At 40.8% G+C, this 26089-nt stretch overlaps 2 protein-coding genes across 10 annotated transcripts in view; one reads left to right on the forward strand and one right to left on the reverse strand.

Annotated features, from left to right (window-relative positions):
• The window catches only part of GEMIN5 (gem nuclear organelle associated protein 5), a 40264-nt gene extending 38724 nt beyond the window's left edge, over window positions 1-1540 (forward strand). For all 4 annotated transcript variants that reach the window (XM_077895757.1, XM_077895758.1, XM_077895759.1 and 1 more), the window contains exon 28: window positions 593-1540. In XM_077895757.1, coding sequence (XP_077751883.1) covers window positions 593-760 — 168 coding nt within the window. In that variant the 3' untranslated portion in view covers window positions 761-1540. The remainder of the gene's footprint in view (window positions 1-592) is intronic.
• Window positions 1499-23612, reverse strand: CNOT8 (CCR4-NOT transcription complex subunit 8). 6 transcript variants are annotated; one of them, XM_077895765.1, is made up of 7 exons: window positions 21952-22674; window positions 15422-15602; window positions 13437-13630; window positions 9395-9556; window positions 8706-8850; window positions 7864-7974; window positions 1499-2980 (listed from the first exon to the last, which is right to left on the reverse strand). In XM_077895765.1, the coding sequence occupies exons 2-7, from the start codon at window positions 15536-15538 to the stop codon at window positions 2948-2950; spliced, it is 762 nt and encodes a 253-aa protein (XP_077751891.1). In that variant the 5' UTR covers window positions 15539-15602; window positions 21952-22674; the 3' UTR covers window positions 1499-2947. The 6 variants fall into 6 exon arrangements, with proteins under 6 accessions (XP_077751891.1, XP_077751889.1, XP_077751887.1 ...); XM_077895763.1 differs by lacking the exons at window positions 1499-2980; window positions 21952-22674 and adding exons at window positions 4545-6059; window positions 23485-23612; XM_077895761.1 differs by lacking the exon at window positions 1499-2980 and adding an exon at window positions 4545-6059 and having other exon boundaries at window positions 21952-22671.
• Window positions 23613-26089: the final 2477 nt, after the last annotated feature.

Genomic DNA, 26089 nt, shown 5'->3' on the forward strand with positions numbered 1-26089 from the left:
CTAAACCAAATTCTTTAAGGTTATCTGATTCTCTGTACTGTTTCTGAAATCTCTACACATCTGGATATGCTTAAAAATTTAGGATCCCGTGGTCTTTGGTTAACTAAAATGGGAGAACTGGATTATTGACAACACAATTTTATACCTCATTCTTCAGAGAAATGAAACAAATTTTGGAATTGGGAGGTAAAATAAAATTAAAATTGGTACTTGACAGGATGAGCACTGAGTGTCCTACTGTATGTTGGCAAATCGAACTTCAATAAAAAAAAAGTTGGTACCATGTATTTGATAGTTACAGATGGATGAGTGTATTTGAATGTGGCACTGCTAGTAAAAGGAGAATCATGTTTTGAATTGAGTGGGGCTCTAGAAAAAGATTCTTTCATTTGAAGAGGATATCCCAGTATCCATCTGTTCTGAGTATTCCCTATCCTTAGAGTAACTGATGAAAAGCCCTGAAGGAGAAATTGCTAAGTTGTGCTGAGAAGTATCACTAAATGAGACTTGAAGGCGCTGGTGCCTCTCTCTATGCAGGTCTATGTGGCTCATTTGCAAATGCTTCCTTATTCATCCCTGTGTCATCTTTCAGACCTGGCCCTTCCCAGATGTGCTGGAGTGCTGTCTTATCCTGCTTCACATTGGGTCCCAGTGTCCTGGCAGCGTGACCCAGGACATGCAGCAACAGGCCCAAGAGCTCCTTCAGAAATATGGCAACACTAAAGTTTACAAAAGATACTGCCAGACCTTCTGCACATGAATTTTCAAGGAACTTTAAGAAAACTGTGCCAAATTCAGAACATATGACACCTTTCACCTCTGCAGTTACACCATGCCAGACATTCACTTTGATCCCTGGGTGTTTTTGCAGTGATCCAAATAACACAAATGGGGGTCAAGTTTGAATTGACTCTACCCTTAGACATAGTGAAATTGGACTTTGGACTCAGTTGTGGTTTCCTACTGGAGGAAGGATCATGAAAAGCCAGCAGTAGGTATTCAGAACACCTGCAGTGTGATTGTTGGTCATCTCTAAAGCCTTATGCAGGTTTCACCCAAAGAGGAGAAACTTTTTAATTACCCAAAGTATTATGTTCTCAAACACAAACTACCTTTAAAAATACTTAGCCTAATGGTAAACATGTCATTCTTGTTGGAGACAGAATTGCTCCATTTTATGACTTGGTATTATTTTTCTTATATTTGTTAATTTGGGTTCTCCCCCTTCTATTCTTTCAAAGACTTCACTTAGAATGTGAAATAGGCCTTTACCCATCATGTTGACTCTACCATCCATCTGAACTTTAGGTCAAAAACTTGGTTTTATTGTTTCATGTAATTGCTTATTTGAACAAATCATTTACTAAAGTGTTAGAAGAACAAATAACTGAAATTCAGATGTGTCTTATCCCTTCAGTTTTGTAAAATGTAATGGTGATTGAACAGCTCAGAAAGAAATTACTGTTTCAGTGGTTCTTAATCTTTTTTGGATCACAGGACCCTTTGAGAATTAAAACCACAGATGTTCTTTGAAGAAAAATGGGTAATTTTGCATATATAACTTTTGGATCATTTGACTCCAACTTCAGCATAATGGGATCCTACATACTATTTAATTATAAAACCTGTTCGTTCCCCCTCTCCTCCCATTATTGAGCATTCTCTTGAGGTCTTTTCTTTTCTCTGGTTAAATAGTTGAACAGTGTCAGGAACAGATGTTTCTGTAATATCCCAGTTGCTGGAATGTAAAAATCAGAAATAGTCTGGGGTAGGGTTCGGAGGGAGCACTCTTTACCAATAATGTAACTATTTTCTTTTGGAATTCATTGTGAAAGCTTTTCTGCTTGAGTGTCCAGTTTACTTTTCAGTTATTTCCTAAGTTGAGATGGTTGTGGACAACAAGAATAAAATTCACTAGCAGGAACTCTAGGAAGGAGAAAGTTTTAAGAGACCGTTATGTAAAGATCTGACTGACCAGGAGTTTTGTTTGTTTAATTAGACCTAGCTTTAAGATTTAAAAATGCTAAACCCAAAAAAGGAAATACTGTAGAATTTAGATCCTCCTAATTCTTTAGTTACTTGAGCTTGAGGAAGAAGATGCAGGTTACCAGAGATGGAGAATCTTGGTTGCAAAAAATTATACATAGACATGACTATGTGGAGGACTAGATACCAGTTCTACAGTCCTTGCTGAAATGAACACACACTTCACTTGCAGAGACAAAAAAATATTTATTCCCTATCATTTAATTAAAGAACAGTATTATTAAACTAGACATTCTAAACTCCTTTGTGATTTACCAGAACCATCATCTGTGCTTAGAGGAATCCTGCAGTCCTCGATTACTGCTTTGGTAAGAACAAGCGTTACTACTTGACAGTGACAGCTAATCAATAAAACTACCCAGAAGGTAACAGGTGACACAATTCCACTTCAAACAACCTCTTCTCTTTCCCATACTAGATAATTTCTATCTCCCTAATTATCAGAACCACAGAGAGCCAAAGCACTGAGGAGTTGACTCATGCTTAGTAGTTCTCACTAAGCAACTGAAGAAGTAGTGTTGGTCCTTTACCCAATCCAAACCACCATCTTGTTATCCAGATGACTGCTCTCACCTCCCACTGTCTCTATCTGCTCTTATTACTGATTCTCCATTCTTCATTTACCAATGCAAGTCTAAATTACAAACCAAATCTTGTCAATTTCCTGTTAAAAATTATTTCAGTACTGTCCCATTGTTAGTGGAAAAAAGATCATCTTGCAGGGCTCAGGAGGCCCTGCCTGATCCTACCTTTTACCCCTTGGCCTCCTGTTTATAGACTCTCATCCTTGCTTCTAGATTCCACCCACACTGGTCTCTTCGGCTGTCAGAACTACCAAGTTTTCAGTGGTTTTGCCCATGTTGTTCTTTTGCCTGGTCCATCTGTACCCATCTCTTAGATCTCAGCTGAAATGTCCCTTCTTGAAAGACTGTCCCTGGAAAAAAAAAAAAAAAAGACTGTCCCTGAACCTCCACCTAAAGGACATCAGTATCGTACTTTACAGCTCACAAACTGTATTTTTGTGAATTATGTATTCTTGTAACACAGATTGTAAATTCCAATGAGGGTAGAGATGATGTCTTCCATGTGCTATTTCATTGCTAGCACCTATTTACAGTGTCTAGTATCCAGTAGGTGCACAATGGAAACTTATGGGCTGAATAAATTAGGAAATTGAAAGAACATTCATTAGCAGCTTAGTCTTAAAAGACTCTGAGTTCATTCATACCAGCACTAGCTGATAATTAGGCTTGTAGTTGGAGTTAACCCTACGGGTTAGCAGAACACAAATTTAAGAACATTGGAAGTTTATGTGGAGGGGCTTGAATTCACCCATAATTAGCATTCTCTGGTTACTCTCTATGGGACCATCCCTTTCTGAGCATAACCACTGAACAAAACCACCCTACATGCACTCATATATACATATTCAAGGCAAAGTTCTTGCCAACTCTACTAGGCTTGTGCCCTTTCTTTAGCAACACTTTAATAAACTTTTTGTCTCCCATGCAATGATCAGACCCTCCCCTGCTCCCAACACTTGAGTTCCTCAACCCTTCATCTCAGCATTTCTCCTGGACACAGAAGTCTGTCCTCAACTGTGGCAAAGATAAATTCTCTATTTGAATCTAAATTTAGGACATCTGGGGGTGCCTGGGTGGCTCAGTTGGTTAAGTGTGTGCCTTCAGCCAGGTCATGATCCCAGGGTCCTGGATGAACAGAGCCCTCTCCTGCCTACCTCGGTGCTTGTACTCTGTGAAATAAATAAAATCTTAAATAGATAAATTTAGAACATCTGTGCAGGCCCCACAGTCACGGGTATGTTAAAGAACTTGGTTGAGAACCACTGACCTTGACCTATGCTGCTTTTACCACAAATCAGTGATAAATAACCTCTCTTCCTATATGTGAACATCCCAGTGAAAAGCCTAGATCTGCTCCTATACCAGACTTAAAACTCCTTGTTTTGTGCCAACAGGAAGGGTGAAATGGTCTGGAGCCAATACCACAATACCAGATCAATTTGTCTTAAAAGTTCACTAATTAAAAAGCTAATCCACCAAATGTAATGGAGTGGTCCCAGGACAGAATTGCTTTTCTTAAGATTTTATTTATTCATGAGAAACACAGAGAGGCAGAGACATAGGCAGAGGCAGGCTCCATGCAGGAAGCCGAATGTGGGACTCGATCCCGGAACCCCAGGATCACACCCTGAGCCAAAGGCAGACACTCAACCTCTGAGCCACCCAGGCATCCCCCCAGGACAGAATTAAAACTAGTTTTCCTAGTAAGGCTGGATAATCAGGGTTATGAAGAGACAATTCCATTTACACAGTTGGTCATTAAAAACTTCCTACAAAGTGAGACATTTTATATGCAAGCCAACTTGTGGGAAATAGAGACAAGAGTCTGGGACCGGACAAGATGTTTTTAGTCACTGACCACAATGACCATCTTCTACAGCCAGCAACTAACAGCTATGAAAGACCAAGCCTTCATGCCAGTGGTTAAAAAGAAATCTTTATTTTACAAAATTAAAAACATAAATAATATTTACAAGCATCTTAAATACCAGCTTATAATACTTGACATTTTTGAATCATTTGAAATTGAGTTTTCCATAAGCTTTTAAAATGTAAGAGTAATCATTCACTTCAGTGAGTTACCAGTTTTCATTTCCACCATTTCAAAGGAGTTTTTGGTTTTTCTAAATTGTCCATATTGTAGTCATTCAAAAAACAATACAATGTACTTTTTAAATGACTAGTTTAAAAAAAAAATCAGTCCTGAGCTTCCTACCCCAGTTGTGGGATATTACTCCAAGAGAACTAACCAATTTCCTTACTGCCCTGTTTACATGTACCACTATTAACTTTTTAAAGACTCACATTCCTGGTACTCATATAATCAGTCTCCCTAACTTCTCCTCAGGTTTGCTGAAAGGAAAAGCAGGGAGAACAAAGAGATGTGGGAAAACACAGATGACCATCTGAAATCACATTACTGAAAATATAAGACTTATGGTCCAAAATTCTGATCTTATTTTCATCCAGGAACAAATCCAGGATATTTTATTATATTAAAACTTAAAATGATTTCAAATGATAGACATTTACCAAATTTCAGTGGCACAATGGAACACAGACTTAAAGAAGCGTAAAGTGGTTAACTTAATATCCATTCTGGAGTTCCTCACGAATAAAGGGTAGACAGATTCAGGCGAATTTTATCTTTAATAAAAGTTTTCATTATCTGGTCTTCAAAATTTCAGCAGAGTAATTCATTTCCACATGATAGCACATAATGAAAAAGTAACAAAGTGTGAGAAAAACAAATGTTCTAGAAAAGAGTCAAAAAAAAAAAAAAAACACAGAAAAGAAGGAAAAGACATCTATAACTCACTTCACAAAAACACCATTTTGTTCCACTTTCCCTGGAAGCCCTCAGCTCAGCTGAGAATCACATCAAAAAGTCTTCCTCCTCAGAGATTAGTAACTGATTCAAAAGAAGATGACAACAGGTAAGAGTTATGTTTTTTTTACTAGTTTGTTTCTGACTTGTCCTGGATATTTAAAAAAGTGTCAAATGAGCCATGGATGCTGGTGGCAGGAAGCAACTGGAGAGAGGCTTGGGGATGAGGAATAGGGAAGACTTTGTTTACAAATTCAGAGTAAACTCCCCTCTTCTGGATCTAAAATAAAGACATCTTTTGTCTTCAATACAACAAAAGTCTTTCTGTCAACGGAGATGGTAGGTACAGTCTGCTCAAAAGAAGCATTTTCTCCTGGGGAGGAAGATAAGTACACAGACAGCATATAAGCACCACTCTGGGATCAGGCCCGCCCGGCAGAGCCTCGCCGCCATCACTGCTGCATGTTGTTGATGATAGCCAGGATGCTCATCTTCTCCTGGGCAGAGTCCACATCCTCATTCTGCTTCTGGGCCACTCCTGTGCCTAGGCCATAGAGCCGCCCACAGTACTTGGCATCATCAATACTGTCCTCAAAAAACAACTGCAGGATAGGACAGAGAACCCATGGTGAGAATTATGCCAAGAGTCATGCCAAGGCTCAACACTAGTCCATCAGCACCTCCCAGCTGTCTTCAAGCCCTGAAAATCTACCCAACTAGAAAGTTAACTTCATAAAGGCTCCAAATCTCTCCTATACATAAGCTCTCCTTTCTGAACAGACTTCTACTCTCCATGAGTTCTTTTACTGCCAGGATCTGGGTGGTGCTGTAGCTGTTTATAACAGCCACCTCCACCTCCTCTCTTCTCTTTAACAAGCACTGCAGTGGTTAAGAGCCTGGGTCTCATTGTGTGACCTTCACTGCTCTTCCAGCCATAGTTCCCTATCTATAATACGGATGCTATAATAGTAGGCTGTTACAAGTGAGATACTGGATATTACACACTTCAGCAGGGTATCACAACCCTGGCCCTACTGGGCAGGATAATTCCTTGTTGGGGGGCATGTAGGGGAGCTGTCCAGTGTACTATGTAGTACTGTAGAATGTTTAACGGTGTCCCTGGCCAGTAGTGGGCCTCCCCTCTGCTGCTCCAGATTGTGACAACCAAAAAACGTCTCCAGACATCGCCAAAGGAACCTCGGGGAAGCATGATGCCACCAGCTTTGTTCTTTCTCAAGACTGTTTTCGCTATTTGATGTCTTTTGTGGTTCCACACAAATTTTAAGATTATTTGTTCTATTTCTGAAAAATGCCACTGAAGTTTTGACAGAGATTGCAATGAATCTGCAGACTGCTTTGAACAGCATGAGCGTTTTAAGAATATGAATTCTTGGGCAGCCCTGGTGGCTCAGCGGGTTAGCGCCGCCTTCAGCCCAGGATGTGATCCTGGAGACCCGGGATCAAGGCCCACATCAGGTTCCCTGCATGGAGCCTGCTTCTCCCTCTGCCTGTGTCTCTGCCTCTCTCTCTGTGTCTTCCATGAATAAATAAATAAAATCTTTAAAAAAAAAAAAAAAAAAAAGAATATGAATTCTTCTAATCCATGAGCACCATATATCTTTCCATTTATTTGTGCTTTCTTCAAATTCTTTCATCAATACCTTATAGTTTTCAGGATATAGGTCTTTTACCTCCTTGGTTAAATTTATTCCTAGGCAGTTTATTTTTTTTGATGCAGTTGTAAATGGGATTGTTTCTTAATTTCTTTCTGATAGTTCATTATTAATATACAAAAACACAAGGTATTTATATATTGATTTTGTATCCTGAAATTTTACTGAATTCATTTCTTAGTTCTAAGAGCTTTTTGGTGGGCTTTTTAGAGCTTTCTATGTATATTATCATGTCATCTGAAAATAGTGACAGTTTTACTTCCTCCATTCCAATTTGGATCCCTTGTATTCCTTTTTCTTGCCTAATTACTCTGGCTAGGACCTCCAACACTATGTTGAATAAAAGTGGCAAGAGTGGGCATGCTTGTGTTGTTGCTGATCTTACAGGAAAACTTTTCAGCTTATCACCGTTGAGTATGTTAGCTGCCAGACATTTGACAATTCACAGATCTTAAGCATAAAATAAGTGAGTGTTCAAACAAATGTGTTCATATTAGAGAAACCAGAAGGAAAGCAAGAATGAGAACTGCTAAGAACACCAAGTACATGTCTAGACTTGTGTGTGCTGAGGAGCCTTCATTTCAGGATGTGTCTTTGCCTCTCAAACTACATTTAAAGTACTGAACATCAAAACAAACAAAACAACTGCTTTCAAAGTGATCACCAATTTCCATCAGAACTATAAATTTTCAACATATCTCAGCCCACATAGATAACCCACCTCCCTCCTTACCTCTTTCATTCTGAAGAATGCCATTCCTGTCAGCAGCGAGTCTGAGCCTGCCTGGTGCTGCCTTCCAATTCTCTGCAAATCCAATTGATCAGCAACTTCCTGAAGACCACCCTGCAGATATAAAGAAAACAAAGATAATATTTCAGACCCACCACTCCTCTACTAGAGTAAACTAAGTCCACTTTTTAGTTTAATTCTTTCAGTGAAGACACGTGGGAACCAGTCATTTACTAAGGTCTTATCCTAGCAATATCCCCTTATTAGCCCTCCAAACAATATACTGATATATATCACTTTTCACTCTTTTCTTTTATATACCATTAATTGTGTCAGACCTCTGCCCTATTTTAAAGTCTGTTTTAAAACAAAACAGGAAATAGTAAACTACTAATGCAATTCTAGACAGAAAATTTCATGTCAACAATCTATGAGGGTGCTAAATTCTCAAACGATCTGGGTTAAGAACCCCTCTAAGAAAAAAAAAAAAATAAAAAGAACCCCTCTGAGAGGCTGGTACACTACAGACCCCATCCCTAACAAACTGTATACATGCCTCACGTTGCCAACTGTTTCACTCATTTTGTGGGCCCTAAAAATGAAGAACGCCTCCCTCAGGATAAGAAAGGCAGAAGGCCCAGATTAAAGCCATTCACCACACAAATCCCTGTGCCAATCAGTTCTATATACATCTTCTCCAGCACAATGTTGGCACCTAGCAGGCATTGAAGAATGCCTAAGTAGCAACAAATAAAAAATAATTTTATTTCCAAAAATAGTGATAAAGCAAAATACAAGTTGATCTTTTTGTTGTTGTTATCAATATTAAGAAAAATATTGTGTACCTTAAGATTTTTGCAACTCTTCATCAGGTATTTCACATCATAAATGGATGGGAAAAAAAGGTTCAGAATATGAAAGAATTCATGTTCTTCTTCTGGCAAACGAGAATCCGTAAGTAACTTTACCATGTAGCCAAAATCATAGCCACTACAGGAGAGAATGAGGCAACATGGTAAAAAAAAAAGCAGCAGTTACCAGGCCCCAGAGAGTTCAACTGCTTCACTTCTCAAAACTTAATGATGCCACACCATGTGAGTAACTTTGTCTTCCAAACTAGTTTATCCTACTGTAATCTGAAGTTTCCCTTAAACAAAACCAGACTAATAAGAGAGACAAATAAGAGAACCCAAGGGGTTACAAATGTGGGTTTTATTCATCATAAACTTCAGGCCAGACATTTAAAGGACAAGAAAAAGATGATCAAGTGCTTTGATCCCCCACCCCATCCTCCATCTTTCCACTTGGAATGTACCCACTGATAACCAAATGACAGAGCCTACCACTGTGTGAAACAAACAAGAATGAGCTCCAAAGTATTTTTTGAAAAACAAACATGGGCAAGTTACCATTTGAACTTCATAACTGTTTCATAATTGACCAAAAGAAGAGAGCCAAAAGGACTGCAGAAATAACAGAAGAATGTAATTCCCTGCTCCCAAAGCAAGAGAAATACACATTTTCTGGGACTAACCTATGAAATGAAAGCCATTTGACGTTGTCACAGAGAACCACCCCTGATGTCATAAGCAGCTCTGCAAAGTGCAATGTGTCAATTCCTTCCTCTTCATGCTTCTGAAATTGCAGTCCTGAGTTAGCAAGGAGATCTATGGAATCCTGGGAGTACATGTCCTCTCTAAAAAAGAAGGTATTCACTTCTTAGCTGATGGATAATCTAAGAGTAGTGGGTAGCAATATTAACATCACCTTATTAATGAACAAGTATTATTGAAATGAAGGGACCAATTCATTTTTTCCAGTATTCAGCAAGCATTCAAAATAAATAATCTTATCTCTGTGGCAGATGGAAAAGTGAGACTTGCCCTCACAAAATAAGTTTCTTAATCATAAAAGATGAACATTTCCTCCACTGCTTACAAAAAAACAGAATCAACCAATACAAAAATATGTAAAATAGTGACTCCTGGGTGGCTCAGTGGTTCGGACCAGGGCGTGATCCTGGATCAAGTCCCACATCAGGCTTCCTGCATGGAGCCTGCTTCTCCCTCTGCCTATGTCTGCACCCTCCCCCCTCTCTGTCTCTCATGAGTAAATAAATATAGAAAATCTTTAAAAAATATATGTAAAATACTAGAAAAATTTTTTAAATGTTCTTAGTAATATAGTTACATCATAGAAATAACTGTTAACTCAGTTTATAGATCCTTGAAGACTGTTTTCTCTACCTATATATACACACCTTCATCCCTACATCTACACAGCACAGCACAGCCCATCTTTCCAGACCAATGCTCATAGATAGACAACATCCTTTGCAACTCTGGCATAATATTCTACTGCAAAGATACATCCATCAATTTAAACAGAAGAATATTTATAATACTATATATCACAAAAGGAGAGAAATAAATTATGTAACTCCTTTTCCACTAGATTTCACTGTTTTTTTTTTCCCCTTCATTTGTTTTTCACATAAACTTAGGAAAGATAAGTAGGAAAAAAAGAAAACAAACACAATCTTAAGTGTTTTCTTACTAAATTAAAACCAGTGTTGAATCACATTGTTTTGTTTCACCTAAAACAAGCACTATCTTAAGCACATACATAACTCTACAATAAAAACAATCTTTATTTTCTTTTGTGTATTAATTACCATCAAGGTATAAATAACAGGTTTTGGCAATGGAGTAAAAAAAAATGCTGTTAAAGGAAAGATCCAGATCATCTCCCCAAATTATTTCTGAACCTCAAAGAAATTTCCAATGTACATGAACAATCAAATTGTGGCCCAATAAGAAATACACTAAAACTACCTCATACAAAATTCAAAATGACAGTCTACCCTAAATTTTCCCCTTAAAAAATTACATCATTCTGGGATGCCTGGGAGGCTGTCAGGTAAGCCTCCAACTCTTCATTTTGGCTCAGGTCATGATGTGAGTGAGCCCCACATCAGGCTCTGCACTGGACAAATAGACTGCTTAAGATTCCCTCTTTCCCTCTCCCTCTGCCCCTCCCTAACCCTCCCCTGTGTGCACATGTATGTGTGCATGCATGCTCTCTCTCTTAAATAAAAAAACAATTACATCATCCTCAAAAAAATTAAAAACAGAACTACCAAATGATCCAGCAATCTCACTTCTGGATATATATCCAGAAGAATTAAAAGCATGGTTGTGAAGATGTTTGCACATCCATGTTAGTAGCAACACTACTCCCAACAGTCAAGAGATGGAAACAACTTACATGTCCATCAATGGATGAAGAGATAAACAAAATGTGGTCTAAATATACAATGAAATATTTATTATTCAGTCCTAAAAAGGAAGGGAATCCTGCAACATGCTACAACATGGATGAACTTTAAGGATATCATGCTAAGTGAAATACGCCAGCCACAAAGCAACAAATACTGTATGATTCCATTTATAAGAGGTATCTAAAACAGTCAAATTCACAGAAATAGAAAGTAGTATTATGGTGGTTCACTAAGATCTGGGGAAGAAGCAAAAGAAGAGTTGTTTAATGGGTACAGAGTGTCAGATTTGCAAGATGAGAAAGTTCTGGAGGTCTGCTTTACAACAATGCAAACATTTTTCTTTTAAGACTTTATTTATTTATTCATGAAAGATGGGGGGGGGGGGGTTGGAGGGGAGGCAGAGAGAACAGGTTTCCCGTGAATCAGGGAGCCCGACGTGGCACTCGATCCCAGGACCCCAGGATCACAACCCCAGCCAAAGGCTCAGTTTTAAATACTGAGCCACCTCAGCACTCTATATTTAACACAACTGAACTGCATGGGGATCCCTGGGTGGCTCAGCGGTTTAGCGCCTGCCTTGGGCCCAGGGTGTGATCCTGGAGACCCGGGATTCAGTCCCACATCGGGCTCCCTGCACGAAGCCTGCTTCTCCATCTGCCTGTGTCTCTACCTCTCTCTGTGTCTCTCTCATGAATAAATAAATGAAATCTTTAAAAAAAAAAAAAAAAACGCACAACTGAACTGCAGACTTAAAAATGGTTGAGATGGTAAATTTTACATGTTTTCTACACCATTTTAAACATCAAAATTCGCCCACTATCAAATAGGCTTCAGTTTCAACTACTTTTAATTAACATCTACTCCTTATTTCCTTATTTCTTCTATGATGAAATACTGTTTTTTAGATAAGGAAACTGAATTACAGAAGGTAAAATTACCTACTCCAAATCACCTAGATGAAAAAGGGCAGAACTGCAATTCATCTCCTAAGTGGACAAAAACTTTACTTTTTCATTTTAAACAGCCTTTCTAAACTATAATTCACACACTAAACATTTACTCATTTAAAGTATACACTTCAGGAGCACCTTGGGGGCTGTCAGTTAAGTGACCAACTCTTGATTTCCACTTGGTTCATGATCTCAGGGTCATGAGATGCATCTGGCTGTCTACCTTCCGCATGGAATCTGCGTCTCTCCCTTCCCTCTTCCTCTGCCCCTCCACCTTCCACCCCCCCCACCACCACACACACACTCTCTCAAATAATTTTTTGAATTCTTAAAAATATACAATTCAATCACTTTTAGTATTTTCAGAGTTGTGCAACCACCACCACAGCCAATTACAAACCATTTTATCACTTCAAAAAGAAAACCTATATCCATAATGCAATCACTCCCCACTATACCCCATAATCTCAACAGCGCCCTGAACAACAACTAAGCTATTCTGACTCTATAAACTTGCCTATTTTGAACATTTCATATAAACAGAATCCTACAGTACATGGTCTTCTATGTCTGGCTTCTTTCCCTTAGCATGTTTTCAAAGCACATCAATGTACAACATATATTAGTGCTCCTTTCCTTTTTACTGTCCAATAACATTCCAATAATATTGCATGGATATACCATATTTATTTTATCCAATCACCAGTTCACAGACATTTGGATTGTTTCCCCTTTGGGGCCTTTACAAATAATGCTGTTACAAACATTCACATACAAGTTTTTATATGGATATTATGTTTTCATTTCTCTAGGGCATATGCCTAGAAGTGGAATTGCTGGGTCATATGGTAACTCTACGTTTAACCTTTTGAGAAACTGCCTGTTTTCCAAAGAGGCTATACCATTTTACTTTTCCAATAGCAATGTATGAGGGTTCTAATTTCTCCACCCTTGCCAACATTTGTTCTTGTATCTTTTTTATTATAGCCACCTAGTTGGTATAAAGTAGCATCTCACTGTAGTTTTGATTTGCATTTCCCTCATGACTAATAATGGTGACCATCTTTCCCTAAGTTTATTAGCCATATCTGTATCTTCTTCGGAGAAATGTCTTCAGCTCTGATGCCCATTTTCAACTGGGTTTTTTTTTTTTTTTACTATTGACCTGTAAGAGTTCTTTAAGAGGGACTTTACTATCTGAGATCCTTATTTCATTCTCTATTTTATTACTGTGTCCAACCCTTACCTGGTTTTCAAAACTTTATATTAATAAAATCAGTTAGAAATCAGTCTGCACAAAGGTAGCAGATCTAAGAATAATACTGAGAAATGTCTCAGATACTTACGTAAGGTTAAATTTGAAGTTGAACTGCCAAGTATTGATTCCAGAAGGATATTCTCCCTTTTCGTTTGTGAATGTAAGGCCCAACTGGATAATTTTTAAAAGGTCAACATTGCACCGTAAAAGCTGATACTGGTAATCTATGGAACTACGAAATTCACCAATTGGTCGTACCACAACACCTGGAAATTCTGTGTCCTAGAAAAGGAAAAGGTCTCTCATCATAAGGTTTCACAAAACAGAGGATGCTGAAATGATCATTCATTAATAAAAATTTTCTTAATTTATGTAAGTTACATGACAAGACCCAAGCTTAGGCGCAAAAATCTTTATTAAAATACTGATCTCAGGGCACCTGGGTGGTTCAGTCGGTTAAGTGTCTGCCTTCAGCTCAGGTCATGATCCCAGGGTCCCAGGATCACCTAGCCCCACATCAGGCTCCCCACTCAACAAAGAGTTTGCCTCTCCTCCTCCCTCTACCTGCCATTCTGCCTACTTGTGCACTTTCTCTCTGATAAATAAAATCTTCTAAAAACAAATACTGATCTCATTGATGTCTATACAAGGAGTACTACAATAATGAAGTTTTGCATAGCAACTTGGAGATCACAGGCAGGATCTAAGAGTAAGAGTAGCTAACTACAGATCAATTAAGAATGCTCTAGGGCGGGATCCCTGGGTAGCGCAGCGGTTTGGCGCCTGCCTTTGGCCCAGGGCGCGATCCTGGAGACCCGGGATCGAATCCCACATCGGGCTCCCGGTGCATGGAGCCTGCTTCTCCCTCTGCCTGTGTCTCTGCGCCTCTCTCTCTCTCTGTGACTATCATAAATAAATAAAAATTAAAAAAAAAAAAAAAAAAAGAATGCTCTAGGGCAGCCCAGGTGGCTCAGTGGTTTGGCCCCTGCCTTCGGCCCAGGGTGTGATCCTAGAGACCCAGGATTGAGTCCCACATCAGGCTCCCTGCGTGGAGCCTGCTTTTCCCTCTGCCTGTGTCTCTGCCTCTCTCTCTCTGTCTCTCTCATGAATAAATAAAGAAAATCTTTAAAAAAAAAAAAAAAAGAATGCTCTAGGTGCACCTACAGTGAATTTAAAAAGTCTTGGTTGAGAACAATGCATAATTAAAATACAAATAGAGTGAAATTAAACAGCCATTCAGAAAAAAACAATAGTTACATTTACCTTGGGTAAAAAGCCTGGAACAAGATCACAGACAGTTTTAAATACAAAGCTAAAGACTTAATGCTTATGAATAATGGAGACTAGAGCAAACTAGATGGTGTATGCCTCCTCTAGAAGAGGCTCTTAATACCATGACACATATCTGCCTCTCTGGCCACTCAATGTCTGGCAGGAATGTGGATCCTTTAATGCCAGATCTTCCCTTTTTTTTTCCAGAGATGCCAGAAATCTGGATCTTTAAAAGAGATCTCTTGGGACACCCGGGTGGCTCAGCGGTTGAGCACCTGCCTTCGGACCAGGCCCAGGGCATGATCCTGGAGTCCCAGGATCCAGTCCCACATCCCACATCGGGCTCCCTGCGGGGAGCCTGCTTCTCCTTCTGCCTATGTCTCTACCTCTCTCTCTCTCTCTATCTGTATCTCTCATGAATAAATAAAATCTTTTTTAAAAATTTAAAAATTAAAAATATAAACCTCTTAATTTCTACACGCTGATAAATAATTTTTAAAAACCATTTATAAACACTGTCAAATTCACCATATCTGTGGAATAGATGTGCCTGATGGGCTGATATAACTCCTGCCTTAAACACTATTAAACACAAAATAACATTACAAAAAAATCTAAGACACTAGAGGTTACATCCTTCTCAGACACACTGGCTACCTTGATGTTTCATAAAAGCATTACAACCTTCCACCAAGTTGAATTTACCATGGCTTTAGTGTTATCCTTTCTTTCAAAATCTCACATTGAACATTCCCTAAGTCCATAGCAGAAGGTTGAGTCAAACAGAGTTGAGCTCTTTACCATGGCAATATAACTGTAACTGAGCACAATTTCTCGGATCTTCCTCATCTCTTCTTCTAGATTGCTGGCCCAGACTTCACAGATAACTTGGCTATTCTCCACAAGTGCTGCAGGCATCTTGAAGAAACTTCAGCCTCTTTCAGCTGACTCTGTTAGAGGGCAAGTCAATGCTTGATCTGATCTAGATTCAGAAACATATTTTGAAATCACATAAATGTACACACTTGCATAATGTCAACAAAACAAAGATATCAAAAAAATTACTTTATCAGTTTAAGCTAAAACATTAAGACTATTACACTTACATTCATTCTCCATTTTATACAGTGGGGAAACCTGCCTTTGTCAAGACAGAGATACACACACACACACACACACACACACACACACACAATTCGTTAACCCTAAGAAACTAAAATTTTACTTCAGAAATCTGAAGAAACTGGGGTTCCTGGCTGGCTCAGTTGGTACACATATGACTCCTGATCTCAGGGTTATAAGTTTGAGATCCATGTTGGGTGTAGAGAGTACTTAAAAACAAAATCTTTAATGGAGTGCCTGGGTGGCTCAATCAATTAAAAGTCTGCCTTCAGCTCAGGTCAGGATCCCAGGGTCCTAGGAACAACCCACAATTGCTCCCTGCTCAGCAGGGGTCTCCTTTTCCCTCTGCGCTCCTCCTATTTGTGTTCTCTCTCCCTCTCAAATAAATAATATCTTTAAAGAAAAAAAAAGAAAGAAAGAAACCTTTGCCCAAGCTGCCCATTAGCACAAAAGTGAAAGTACTACCCTAAACCAGTATTTGAGCCCTTTTCAGACTACCTAAAGACTAAAATATGTCCCAGTAACCACAAATATTCCCTTATCTGTGACTTTCACATCACCTTCCCCAGACTAAATCATGGAAACATTTTTAAAGGAATCACTTTAGCCAGTTTAAATGTACCTGGATCTCTGAAAGCCTGAAAGAATGCAGATCTGAACTTTCACACATTAAGTTTTAACAACTATAGAGTGAATACAGTCATGGGACTCCTCCCTCTGCCCCTATAAAAGGGGAAATTCTTTTTCTCTATAGTCCAAAAGTCATATATAACTAGAAGCAACTAACTAACTTAATATAGTGCCTCGTTAGATTTGTACAAATACATCATGAAGTGATGCTAATTTGGACCTTTAACCACCACAATGAAAATAAGAATTGGGATTATTAATGTCTACTTTTAAACACATAATAATACAAAGAAACTAAGCAATTCAACAATAGGAATAGAGAAAATGGCAAGTATAAATAATTCAACCAGACAGCATGAGATATAGTACATATTCTGGGAAGAATTGTGGAGGGGAACAGTATTCTTCAAGATAAAACTCATCATGATTCAGCTGCAGAGTAATGTTTTTATTATAATAATGAGATGCTTAGTTATAAAAAGACCAAAAGGAGCTTATCATAATAGCCTTTATTTAAAAAGGGGACCCTACCACATGGATCAACACAGTATAAGAGTGGCTCTATTATATAGATATATATTTAGAGGAAAATTCCTAGAAACAGTAAAATGAATCTTCGCTTCCTACTTTCAAGATAGGCAGATACAAAAATAAGAATCTAGATCAAAACAAAATTGTCGCTCTCAAATGTCATTTCTCTGAGAAACTTCTCAGAAACTGATTTGTTGGTTTGTCGGCAAACCTGAAAGATTCCATTTATTCAAGGTACCCTACACTTCAACAGACATTTCTCTGAAATTATAATAGACTGACTATAATTACTCTAAAATTTAAGTAGACTGTGGTAACTTCCTAACAAATTATGGGTGGACAGTTCTTCAAGGCAGAAACCATTTCTTCTTGTTTCAGTCTTGTACATGACGAGCATGAATTCAATGAACAAATAAAGAACATCCAAAAGGAGAAGTTCAAAATGAGTGTGGAGTGAATTCCACAATACGACCATAATTAAGCAAATGTTAGGACTCTGATTAGATTCTAAACTGTGTTTAAGGTTTTCCCCTGAAAAAACAGCACAAAGCCATTTCTATGTCCATTAATGTTAAATCAGTACCACTTCACTTCCTCATTTTCCTAACTTAAACAATACACTTCCTTTTTGGTGTCATTTCAAACACAACCATAAACTACTTTAGGGGAAGTGGTTATGACTGTGAAGACATTTCCATAAAAGCAGCAGCAAAAGGGACCCAAGCAAAAAACATGCCTTTGGTCTGCATGCAGAAAAGAACAGGTTTATAAAGAAGACAAATTAGGTATTTACACTAAACCCTAGAACCAGGCTCCCCAGCTAAGCTTTTAAGGTTGTGTCAAAAGAACTCAGGAAACAATCTGAAGAGGCTCCCTCCGGTCAAAGAAAAGATAACATAAACACCATTATGAATATTCACTACAATGTCTTCAAATTTCCTAAGACAGTTCACAATGAACTCATTGATTTAAACCTAAGAAAATAGGGGATCCCTGGGTGGCACAGCGGTTTAGCGCCTGCCTTTGGCCCAGGGCGCGATCCTGGAGACCCGGGATCGAATCCCACGTCGGGCTCCCGGTGCATGGAGCCTGCTTCTCCCTCTGCCTGTGTCTCTGCCTCTCTCTCTCTCACTGTGTGCCTATCATAAATAAAAAAAAAAATAAACCTAAGAAAATAAACTTTCTTGGTTACCAATAAAGAATCCTAGTTAATTTATTTTTTAAAATATGTATCTTGTCTTTCCTATATAAAATGTACTAAAGAGTTGAGGGAAAGTTACTTTTAATAGAAGTTACAAAGCTAACAAATCTGGAATGATAGAGTATTACTGTTTTGTAGCTCCTAAAGAATTCATAGATCTGGGAAATAATCATAATGGCATCTATATGGAATATCCAGAAAAGGTAAATTTATAAAGGCAGAAAGCAGACTATAACAGTGGGATGGGCATGGGAATTAATTATAAATAGCAAGAGGTATCTTATTGAGGTGATGGAAAGGTTACCAAACTCAACTACCTGATGACTACACAACTCTGTGAATTTACTAAAAACTGCTGAACTCTACATTAAAATGGCTTTTACATTAAAATACTTATTACATTAAAATAAGTTTTTGGGCACCTGGGTGGCTCAGTGGTTGAGCATCTGCCTTTGCCTCAGGTCGTGATCCCAGGATCCTGGGATGGAGTCCAGAATCTGGCTCCCTACAGGGAGCCTGCTTCTCCCTCTGCCTATGTCCCTGCCTCTCTCTGTGTGTCTCTCATGAATAAATAAAATCTTTTTTAAAATAAATAAATAAAATAAATTATTTTAAAAATGGATGTTTTATAGTACCTAAACTATACTTCAATAAAGTTGTTGGGATCCCTGAGTGGCGCAGCGGTTTGGCGCCTGCCTTTGGCCCAGGGCGTGATCCTGGAGACTCGGGATCGAATCCCACATCGCGCTCCCGGTGCTTGGAGCCTGCTTCTCCCTCTGCCTGTGTCTCTGCCTCTCTCTCTCTCTCCGTGTGACTATCATGAATAAATAAATTTTAAAAAAAGAAAAAAAAATTTAAAAAAAATAAATAAAATAAAATAAAGTTGTTAAAATATCACAATGGCTGTAATAACCACAAAAAGAGACAATCAGGTATTATGTGCCTCCTGACAGAATACATTACCACTATGAATAATTACTTTTGCCAAAAAAAAAAAAAAAAAAATTAACTTGAGGGACAAGTGGATGGCTCAGTCAGCTAAGCGTCCCACTCTTGCTTTCCGTTTAGGTCATGATCTCAGGATCCTGGGATCCAACCCAGCAGCAGGATCCATGCTCAGTGGGAGTCGGCTTGGGAGTCTCAGCCTCTCCCTCTGTCCACTCTCCCGCCCCTTCACACTGTGTGTGCCTGCTTGCTCTCTCTAAAATAAATGTATTAAAAAAAAAAATCTAACTTGAATCTGGCCAAACCTCTAGACCAATTTACAGGAAATAAAGAGGACAGAGGAACATGTTAAATGACACCACAGAAAAACAATCCGCAAAATCCACAAACTACTGTGGGAAACTACAGAACAACCCAGCTTCTTCAATAAACTGCAATAAATAAAAGTAAAAGACTCTCAAGAGACATATCAACCAATCAAAATTTATAGACCTTAATTAGATCTTTAAACAAACGGTTAGAAAAAATTTTTTTAAACTAGACAAAGCCTAAACATGGCTGGTTTGGGGTTTTTTTTGTTTTGGTTTGGTTGTTTTGTTTTGTTTTGTTTTTGCTTTTTTTAGGCGTTATATTGTCATGGTTTTTTAAAAAAGAGTCCTTATCTTTTAGAGATAATTTGAAATAGATATAGGTAACATGATAAAAAAAATGTGGGGTTCTGCTTCAAAATTAACAGTGGAGAAACCTCTTAACAACTTTGTACAGGTATCCGCTACATTTTACAGATAACAACACTGAAATTCAGAGACGTTAATTTTATTTTTTTTAAAGATTTTATTTATTCATAAAAGACACAGAGAGAGAAACAGAGACGTAGGCAGTGGGAGAATCAATCCCAGCACCCTGGGATCACAACCTGATACAAAGGCAGACACACTCAACCACTAAGCCACTCAGGTGCCCCAGACATTAGTTGTAAAAGACACTATCATGAATTCGATTTCAAAAAAAAAAATTTTTTAAGCTAAGCCACTTTCAAAAAGCTAGCCATTGTTACACATATCTGATAAATGCAGAACACAAGTGCAGACCACTTGCAAAAATATATAAGATGTCCTCACACCAAACCCTTATCTAGGAACACTGGGGAAATAGCTTCCAAATCCCAAAATGTAGTGCCACTCAAAAATCCAAACAGAACTGCATCATGCACAGTTAGCCTAGCATAAATTACCGAATATGCTACTCAAAGAGAAGGGAAATAACAATAAATGATGCCAGCAGTGTTGCCTGTAGCTTTCCACTCAGTGAGCACATGCTCCAGATGGGAATCACACACACACTGTTCTGTTTGGTTAGTCTTCCTCCTTTTAAGCCTCTCATTGCCAGCAGGGCACAGGACACCTCACAGTGTGGATGGACTCTATCCCATTCAAATATGTTTATTTGTGCAACACAGGCCCCAAAGGTAAGCTAATTACTTTGTCTGGGTTGCAATCAGACAGACAGCAACAAGTTTTGAAAGCCGAAGGAAAAACTGTGCTAGATTTACTGAGACACAGAATGGCCATCTACAGCTTTGCACCTTCCTAAGAAATTTTTAGGGATAACTATGATCACATGCAAAGTTTCCCTCACAGGCTGACTTTAAAACTTGACTCCCACTTGAGCTACTACCCTCTATGGGAATCTGACTACCACCTAAGCTACTCCACTCTCTATGAAAGCAAAATACCAGCACGGATACCTGCTGTGTCCCAGTACTGGATTGTCCCAGAAGGAAAGGTCACACACAGGAATTACTGAGGTCCTTGCCTTGTGCTCATCTGCAGTAAAGTCTGCACAGATCATTCTTGCTGACCTACAGTGTAAACTTCTCCAAAACAAAGCTCCTATTTACCCAGGAAAGCTCTAAAGAGCAACGGCGAATAAAGCCACCCGAAGACTTTCCCTGCCACCAATCCAGAGGGTTAGGTCTTGCTGAGGAAAAGAACGTTTGGTGTTACCGGTTTTGTTTTGTTTAAGCCCAAGTGTGCAAGGAGACAATAAACACCACTTCCCCGTTCTAGAGAACTGAACAAAGGCTTTGCCCGCGCAGGGATAAGATGGAAAAGGAAGTGGGAGCAAGTTAGAAGAAATGGCAGCTGCCTGGAAGAGGGTCCTCTCTCCTCCACACGGCCGCGGGGGCCCTCACCGTCCTCCATCGCCCCCAAAACAGTGTCCGAGCACAACTACCCCGGACTGGACCGCAGTTCAACCAGTTCTTAAAACCAGCCATGCGGTCCAGGCCTCCAGAGCAAGAGCTATGGTTCATACCCAGAACGGCAAAGAAAAGTTGTGGAGCCAAGAAGTGGGAGGCCCGCAAGGCTCCAAACTCAGGTCCTCTTCCTTACACAGGCTCCCATCAGCATTCTCTCCCCGTCTGGATCCCTCTCCATCCCCAAACAACACTCATCCCGCCCCTTCCCTGGTACCCACCTCCCCCCCACCCCCCGCCCCCGCCCCAAAGCAAAGGGATTAAAATTACAGGCTTTCAGGCCAGAAAGACCTACGTTCGAACTCGGGCCACCAGCTAGCTGTGTGGCTTTGCATAAGGCACTAAACCTCTCTGGTGCCTCAGTTTTCCTATCTTGTAAAATGGGCTTAATAATATACGCCTCGAAGGACTGTAGCAGAGGTTAACAGAATGAAGCAAGGGAGGTGCTCTGTAACGTCCTGGCACATATCACTAGAATATTATCACTGCGTGGCAGTGGCTGGGACTGTTACCATTATCCGATGGGCCTCGTTCCCTTTTCACACCCCCTGCCCCTCACTCACGCCCCCAGTCCTCTTCCTCCCCCAGGTCCTCGATGGCCTCCCTCACCTCACGCTCCTCTCTGGTAAGCGCGAGCCCGCTTACCCTGAGCAGCTGGGCCCGCGAAGCGCGGGCTGGCGGGCTGGCGGGCAGAGTCCCCCGGGAGCGGCGGCGGCGGCGGCGGCGGCCCCTGACCCGGCGCTCTCCTCCTGCCCCGGATCTGCTCCGGGAACCGAGCGGGCCAATGAGAGGGGCTCCTTCGGGCCCAGAGCGGCCTTACGCACGGCCCACCTAAAACGCCAGGCCGGACCACTCTACCCACTGAATCCTCCCGACTCGCCTGCTCCCTTAGCGTCACTGCAGACGCGCGCGGGCGCGCGCCTGGTCGTGCCTGCCCCTCCCCTTCTGCGCGCCCCGGCGCCTCCGTGCGTGTCCGCCCAGCCCGGGGGCAATGCGCAGGCGCGAGACGAAGAGGGCGCCCCGAAGACAGCGGGGCGGGGTGGCCTCGCGGGACGCATGCGGAACACGACCGAGCCGGGCCTGAAACGTCGGTAGCGCCGGCTCAGTTCGATTAGCGAGCACCACAGCGTCTCGGCTCTCCTTCCGCGCGCCCGGGGGGGGGCGTGGCCTAGGACGGGCGCCCGCCCGGGGGGCGTGGCCTCCGGATCAAATCTCCAAATGGCAACGCCGCCTCCGCTCTGCTTTGATAGACGGTTAAAATCGTTGGCCCGAGCGAGCTTTGAGGGGAGGCTGGCGGGGGCCGATGCTGCCCCCTGGACCCCTCACAGCCCCATCTCTCGGCTTCCCTCCCGGGCGGCACCCAGACCCAGGCCAGGTGACGTCGGGCCCGGCCCGCCTCGCCCCTCCCAGCCCCGAGTCGGCGAGCCGCGTCGCTATAGCAACCGGCCAGCCGGGCCCGCTCGGGTCACACTAAGGCTGGGCTCCGCGAGGGGGAGCGGCCGGCGCCCCCCGCCCTCCGAGGAGCCCCGCGACGGCGGACGCGAGGCCGGCTCCGCAGTTCTCCCGGCGGGAGCTGCTCGAGCCTCCACCTGCCTCCTGATCTTCTGGATGCTGCTCGGGGAGGGCCGCCTGCAAACGCCTGTCGTCGCGGCCTCCGGCCTCGGGGGAGACAAAGCGCTGGCTCCGGCGCCCCCCGCCCCCCGCCCCGCCACCGCGAGCCGCCCTCGCCTCTCCCGCAGCAACTCCACCCTGTCTGCCCCTGAGGCGGGTGCGGACGGCCCACAGCTGGGCTCTAGCCACAGAAGGCAGCAGATTTACTCCCAAGTCACTGGGCCTTCTTGCGTTTCACCGTTTCCTCCTAAGAGGATTCTTCAAAATCCTGCTTCCATTTCCGAGGCTCCAGGCCGATCAGCCGTCAGCGGCAGTTTCAAACTGGATTCCCAGAAGTCCTTCTCCCGGGGAGGTGAACTCCCACCCCTAGTCCCCAGGGGAGAGCATCAAATGCACTTTCTGAACCCCGCCCTTCTCCCCCCGCCCCCCCATGAGTGTCTATCTCCGTTTCTGTCACATAGGGATGTAACTGTCTCATAAGGCTGCTGCTGTATTAATAAATGGAAAAACCACCCCGCAGTGAGGGAGAAAAAAAACAGATCTATTCAATAAACAACTGTTTCTGGCCTGTCTCTGTTGTTATCTCTGAGCTCTTCATTGTTTGTCAGCTCCCGTGCAGGCTTAACAATCAGTCCGTTGAGCAGTACTGGCAAGGAGAAAGCAGGCACGACATTCCCACACCCCACCATCTCGTGGGTTTCTAGTGTCCTTTGGCCCGTTTGTAATTACAGTCAGGAGAGGACAGCCCAATGAGGAGCTAGTCACATGAGGAGCAGCCTCCACAATCCTTTCTTGGACTTTTGTTTTTTCCTGCAGCGCTGGGCTTGGTGAGCCCTGAAACAATCAAACAGGAAACACACCGACTCCATCTCCCCAACCCCCAGCCCTCACCCAGAACTGAGTGTTCATTTCTCAGGTTATTGAAGAGAAATGAAAAACATGCAGATGGCTTGTCCTTCGGGAGGCATTGGAGTGTTTGTTGGAAATAATGGAGTTTATGCTGTACTTTTTTGTAATTTTGCTATTGCAAAATTAGAACAATGATGTTAAATCACTAATTCTCAATGAGGAGAACCCAAACCAATGAGAGGGTAGTTGGATAAAAATATATTCAGTAATATAATTTACCATTTGAAGGGAAAAAAAACCCTATTTTTGGACTACAAACTATAGAAAGTAAGGCTTGAACAAATCTCAGCTAGAAGAGTACAGGTTGAATAGATTGAAACACTGGCTGTAAAATGGGTCTCCTTAAGAAGCAGACAGAGTGAAATCCTTGGCCAGCCAAGCCTTTGTTGTTCTTAAGTCTAAATACTAAATCTAATGGGATGCATTTCTTAAAGTATGTAGGAAGATAACATTTTAAATATATACAGGGATATATATATATATATATATATATATATATATATATATATATATAAAATATATATATTTGAACAATGCAGGGGTTAGGGGCCTCCACTCCCTGCACAGTTGAAAATTCATGTATAACTTTTTATTCCACAAAAAATTAATAGTCCACTGTTAACCAGGAGCCTTGATGATAAGATAAACAACCAACTAACACATAATCTTATATATTATATGTATTATATACTGTATTCTTACAATAAAGTAAGCTAGAAAAAAATGTTAAGAAAATCATAAGGAAAATACATTTGTAGTACTGTACCATATGAAAAAAAAAATCACATATAAGTGGACCCACACAATTCAAACTCATGTTGTTTCAAGGTCAACTGTTTTTGGGTTGAAATATTTTGAAAATGGAAAAGAAGGTAAATGTCTCCAGGTTAGTTCCACTATAAACACCTTCTAAACTCAAGTCTCAAAAACCTTTATACCTGTTATAGAGTGCTGATATACCTAGATGCCTGTCAGTTGATTCCATTGTTAAAAGCCACCAACACACACCAAGCTTAGCCAAGTTCTGACGCTTTGTATAATGTCTTTTAGGAGATTATACATTTACCTTTAAATTCAAATGAAGAATACCCCCAGCTGGCTTTTCTCCTTGGTACAGATGGGGTTAACTCCCTGCTTTTGAAGTGTGTTGTCCTTACTTTGTTTACATAATAGAAAACCCTCCTGACTCTTGGAAATTATCAAGATCATCAGACTTCCCCTAAATATAAAGCAAATGTCATATTTCATGACTAAGCATTTTATATTGCTTTGATATTTCGATTTCAACCTAAAAAAAAAAAAAACTGTTCTTTGATGAGATTAGACATCAGAGATCAGAGTTGTCTCTTTTATCTAGAAATAGATATCAAATCTATTTTATTCATACTTCATTTGATTTTCCTGGATTTTCCTTCTCCCTCAAAGTCTACTAAAGTAACAAAACTGTAAAATCTACCAATAATAATCATAGACCTTTAAGTTTTCGAATCTGTGGAGGTCCATAAAGATGTTCTAACTAATCCATTTCCCTAATTTAACAGAAAATAATTAAATAAGGTCACTCACTTCCCAGAGATAGGACCAGGACTTGAGCCTTTTGATTCCCAGTCCAGTATGAGATTAGGTGTTCATCCAGGGGGCTATCTTTATGGTCTATTTGCTGTGTGCAGTGTCCTTTGTTGATGTTGGAAGCTGCCCTCGCAGAGCTTAACATTTGGTGGCAGAGACTGACAGTAAAACAAGTAAACAAGCATTCAAGTAGGAAATAAAAGGATGATGAGAACTGGTGATAGCCATCATGAAAGAAACTAATGAGGTAAAGTGACAGAGAATAATTGGATTGAGGGAAAATAAGGGAAATGAGTAAGAGGTCAAAGAATGCCTCTTTGAGAAGGTAGCATGTAGGTCCAGGACAAGAAGGACCTAATCAGAGAAAGAGAAACAGAGGCAGGCTTTAAAAGTTGGGAACAATAAATTTCAGGCAGAGGATAAGAAATGAGTTTTGCATGTTAGAAGTAGTAAAAGGAGGCCAGGGCAGCCACCAAGAGGGGGACCAGAGGCAGTGAGGCCCAAGAGGAGGCTGGAAAGGAGAGCAGAGGTCAGGTGAAACAAGGCCTGGGAGACTTTAAAATTGTACTTTATTCAAAGTGCACCTGGAAACCCGGAGGATTTTTAACTCACAGGAACAACCCGATTGGATTTAGGTTTTTTTTTTTTTTTTTTTTTAAGATTTTATTTATTTATTCATGAGAGACACAGAGAG

The sequence above is a fragment of the Canis aureus genome, chromosome 4 (genome assembly GCF_053574225.1).
Source record: "Canis aureus isolate CA01 chromosome 4, VMU_Caureus_v.1.0, whole genome shotgun sequence".
Taxonomy (NCBI): domain Eukaryota; kingdom Metazoa; phylum Chordata; class Mammalia; order Carnivora; family Canidae; genus Canis; species Canis aureus.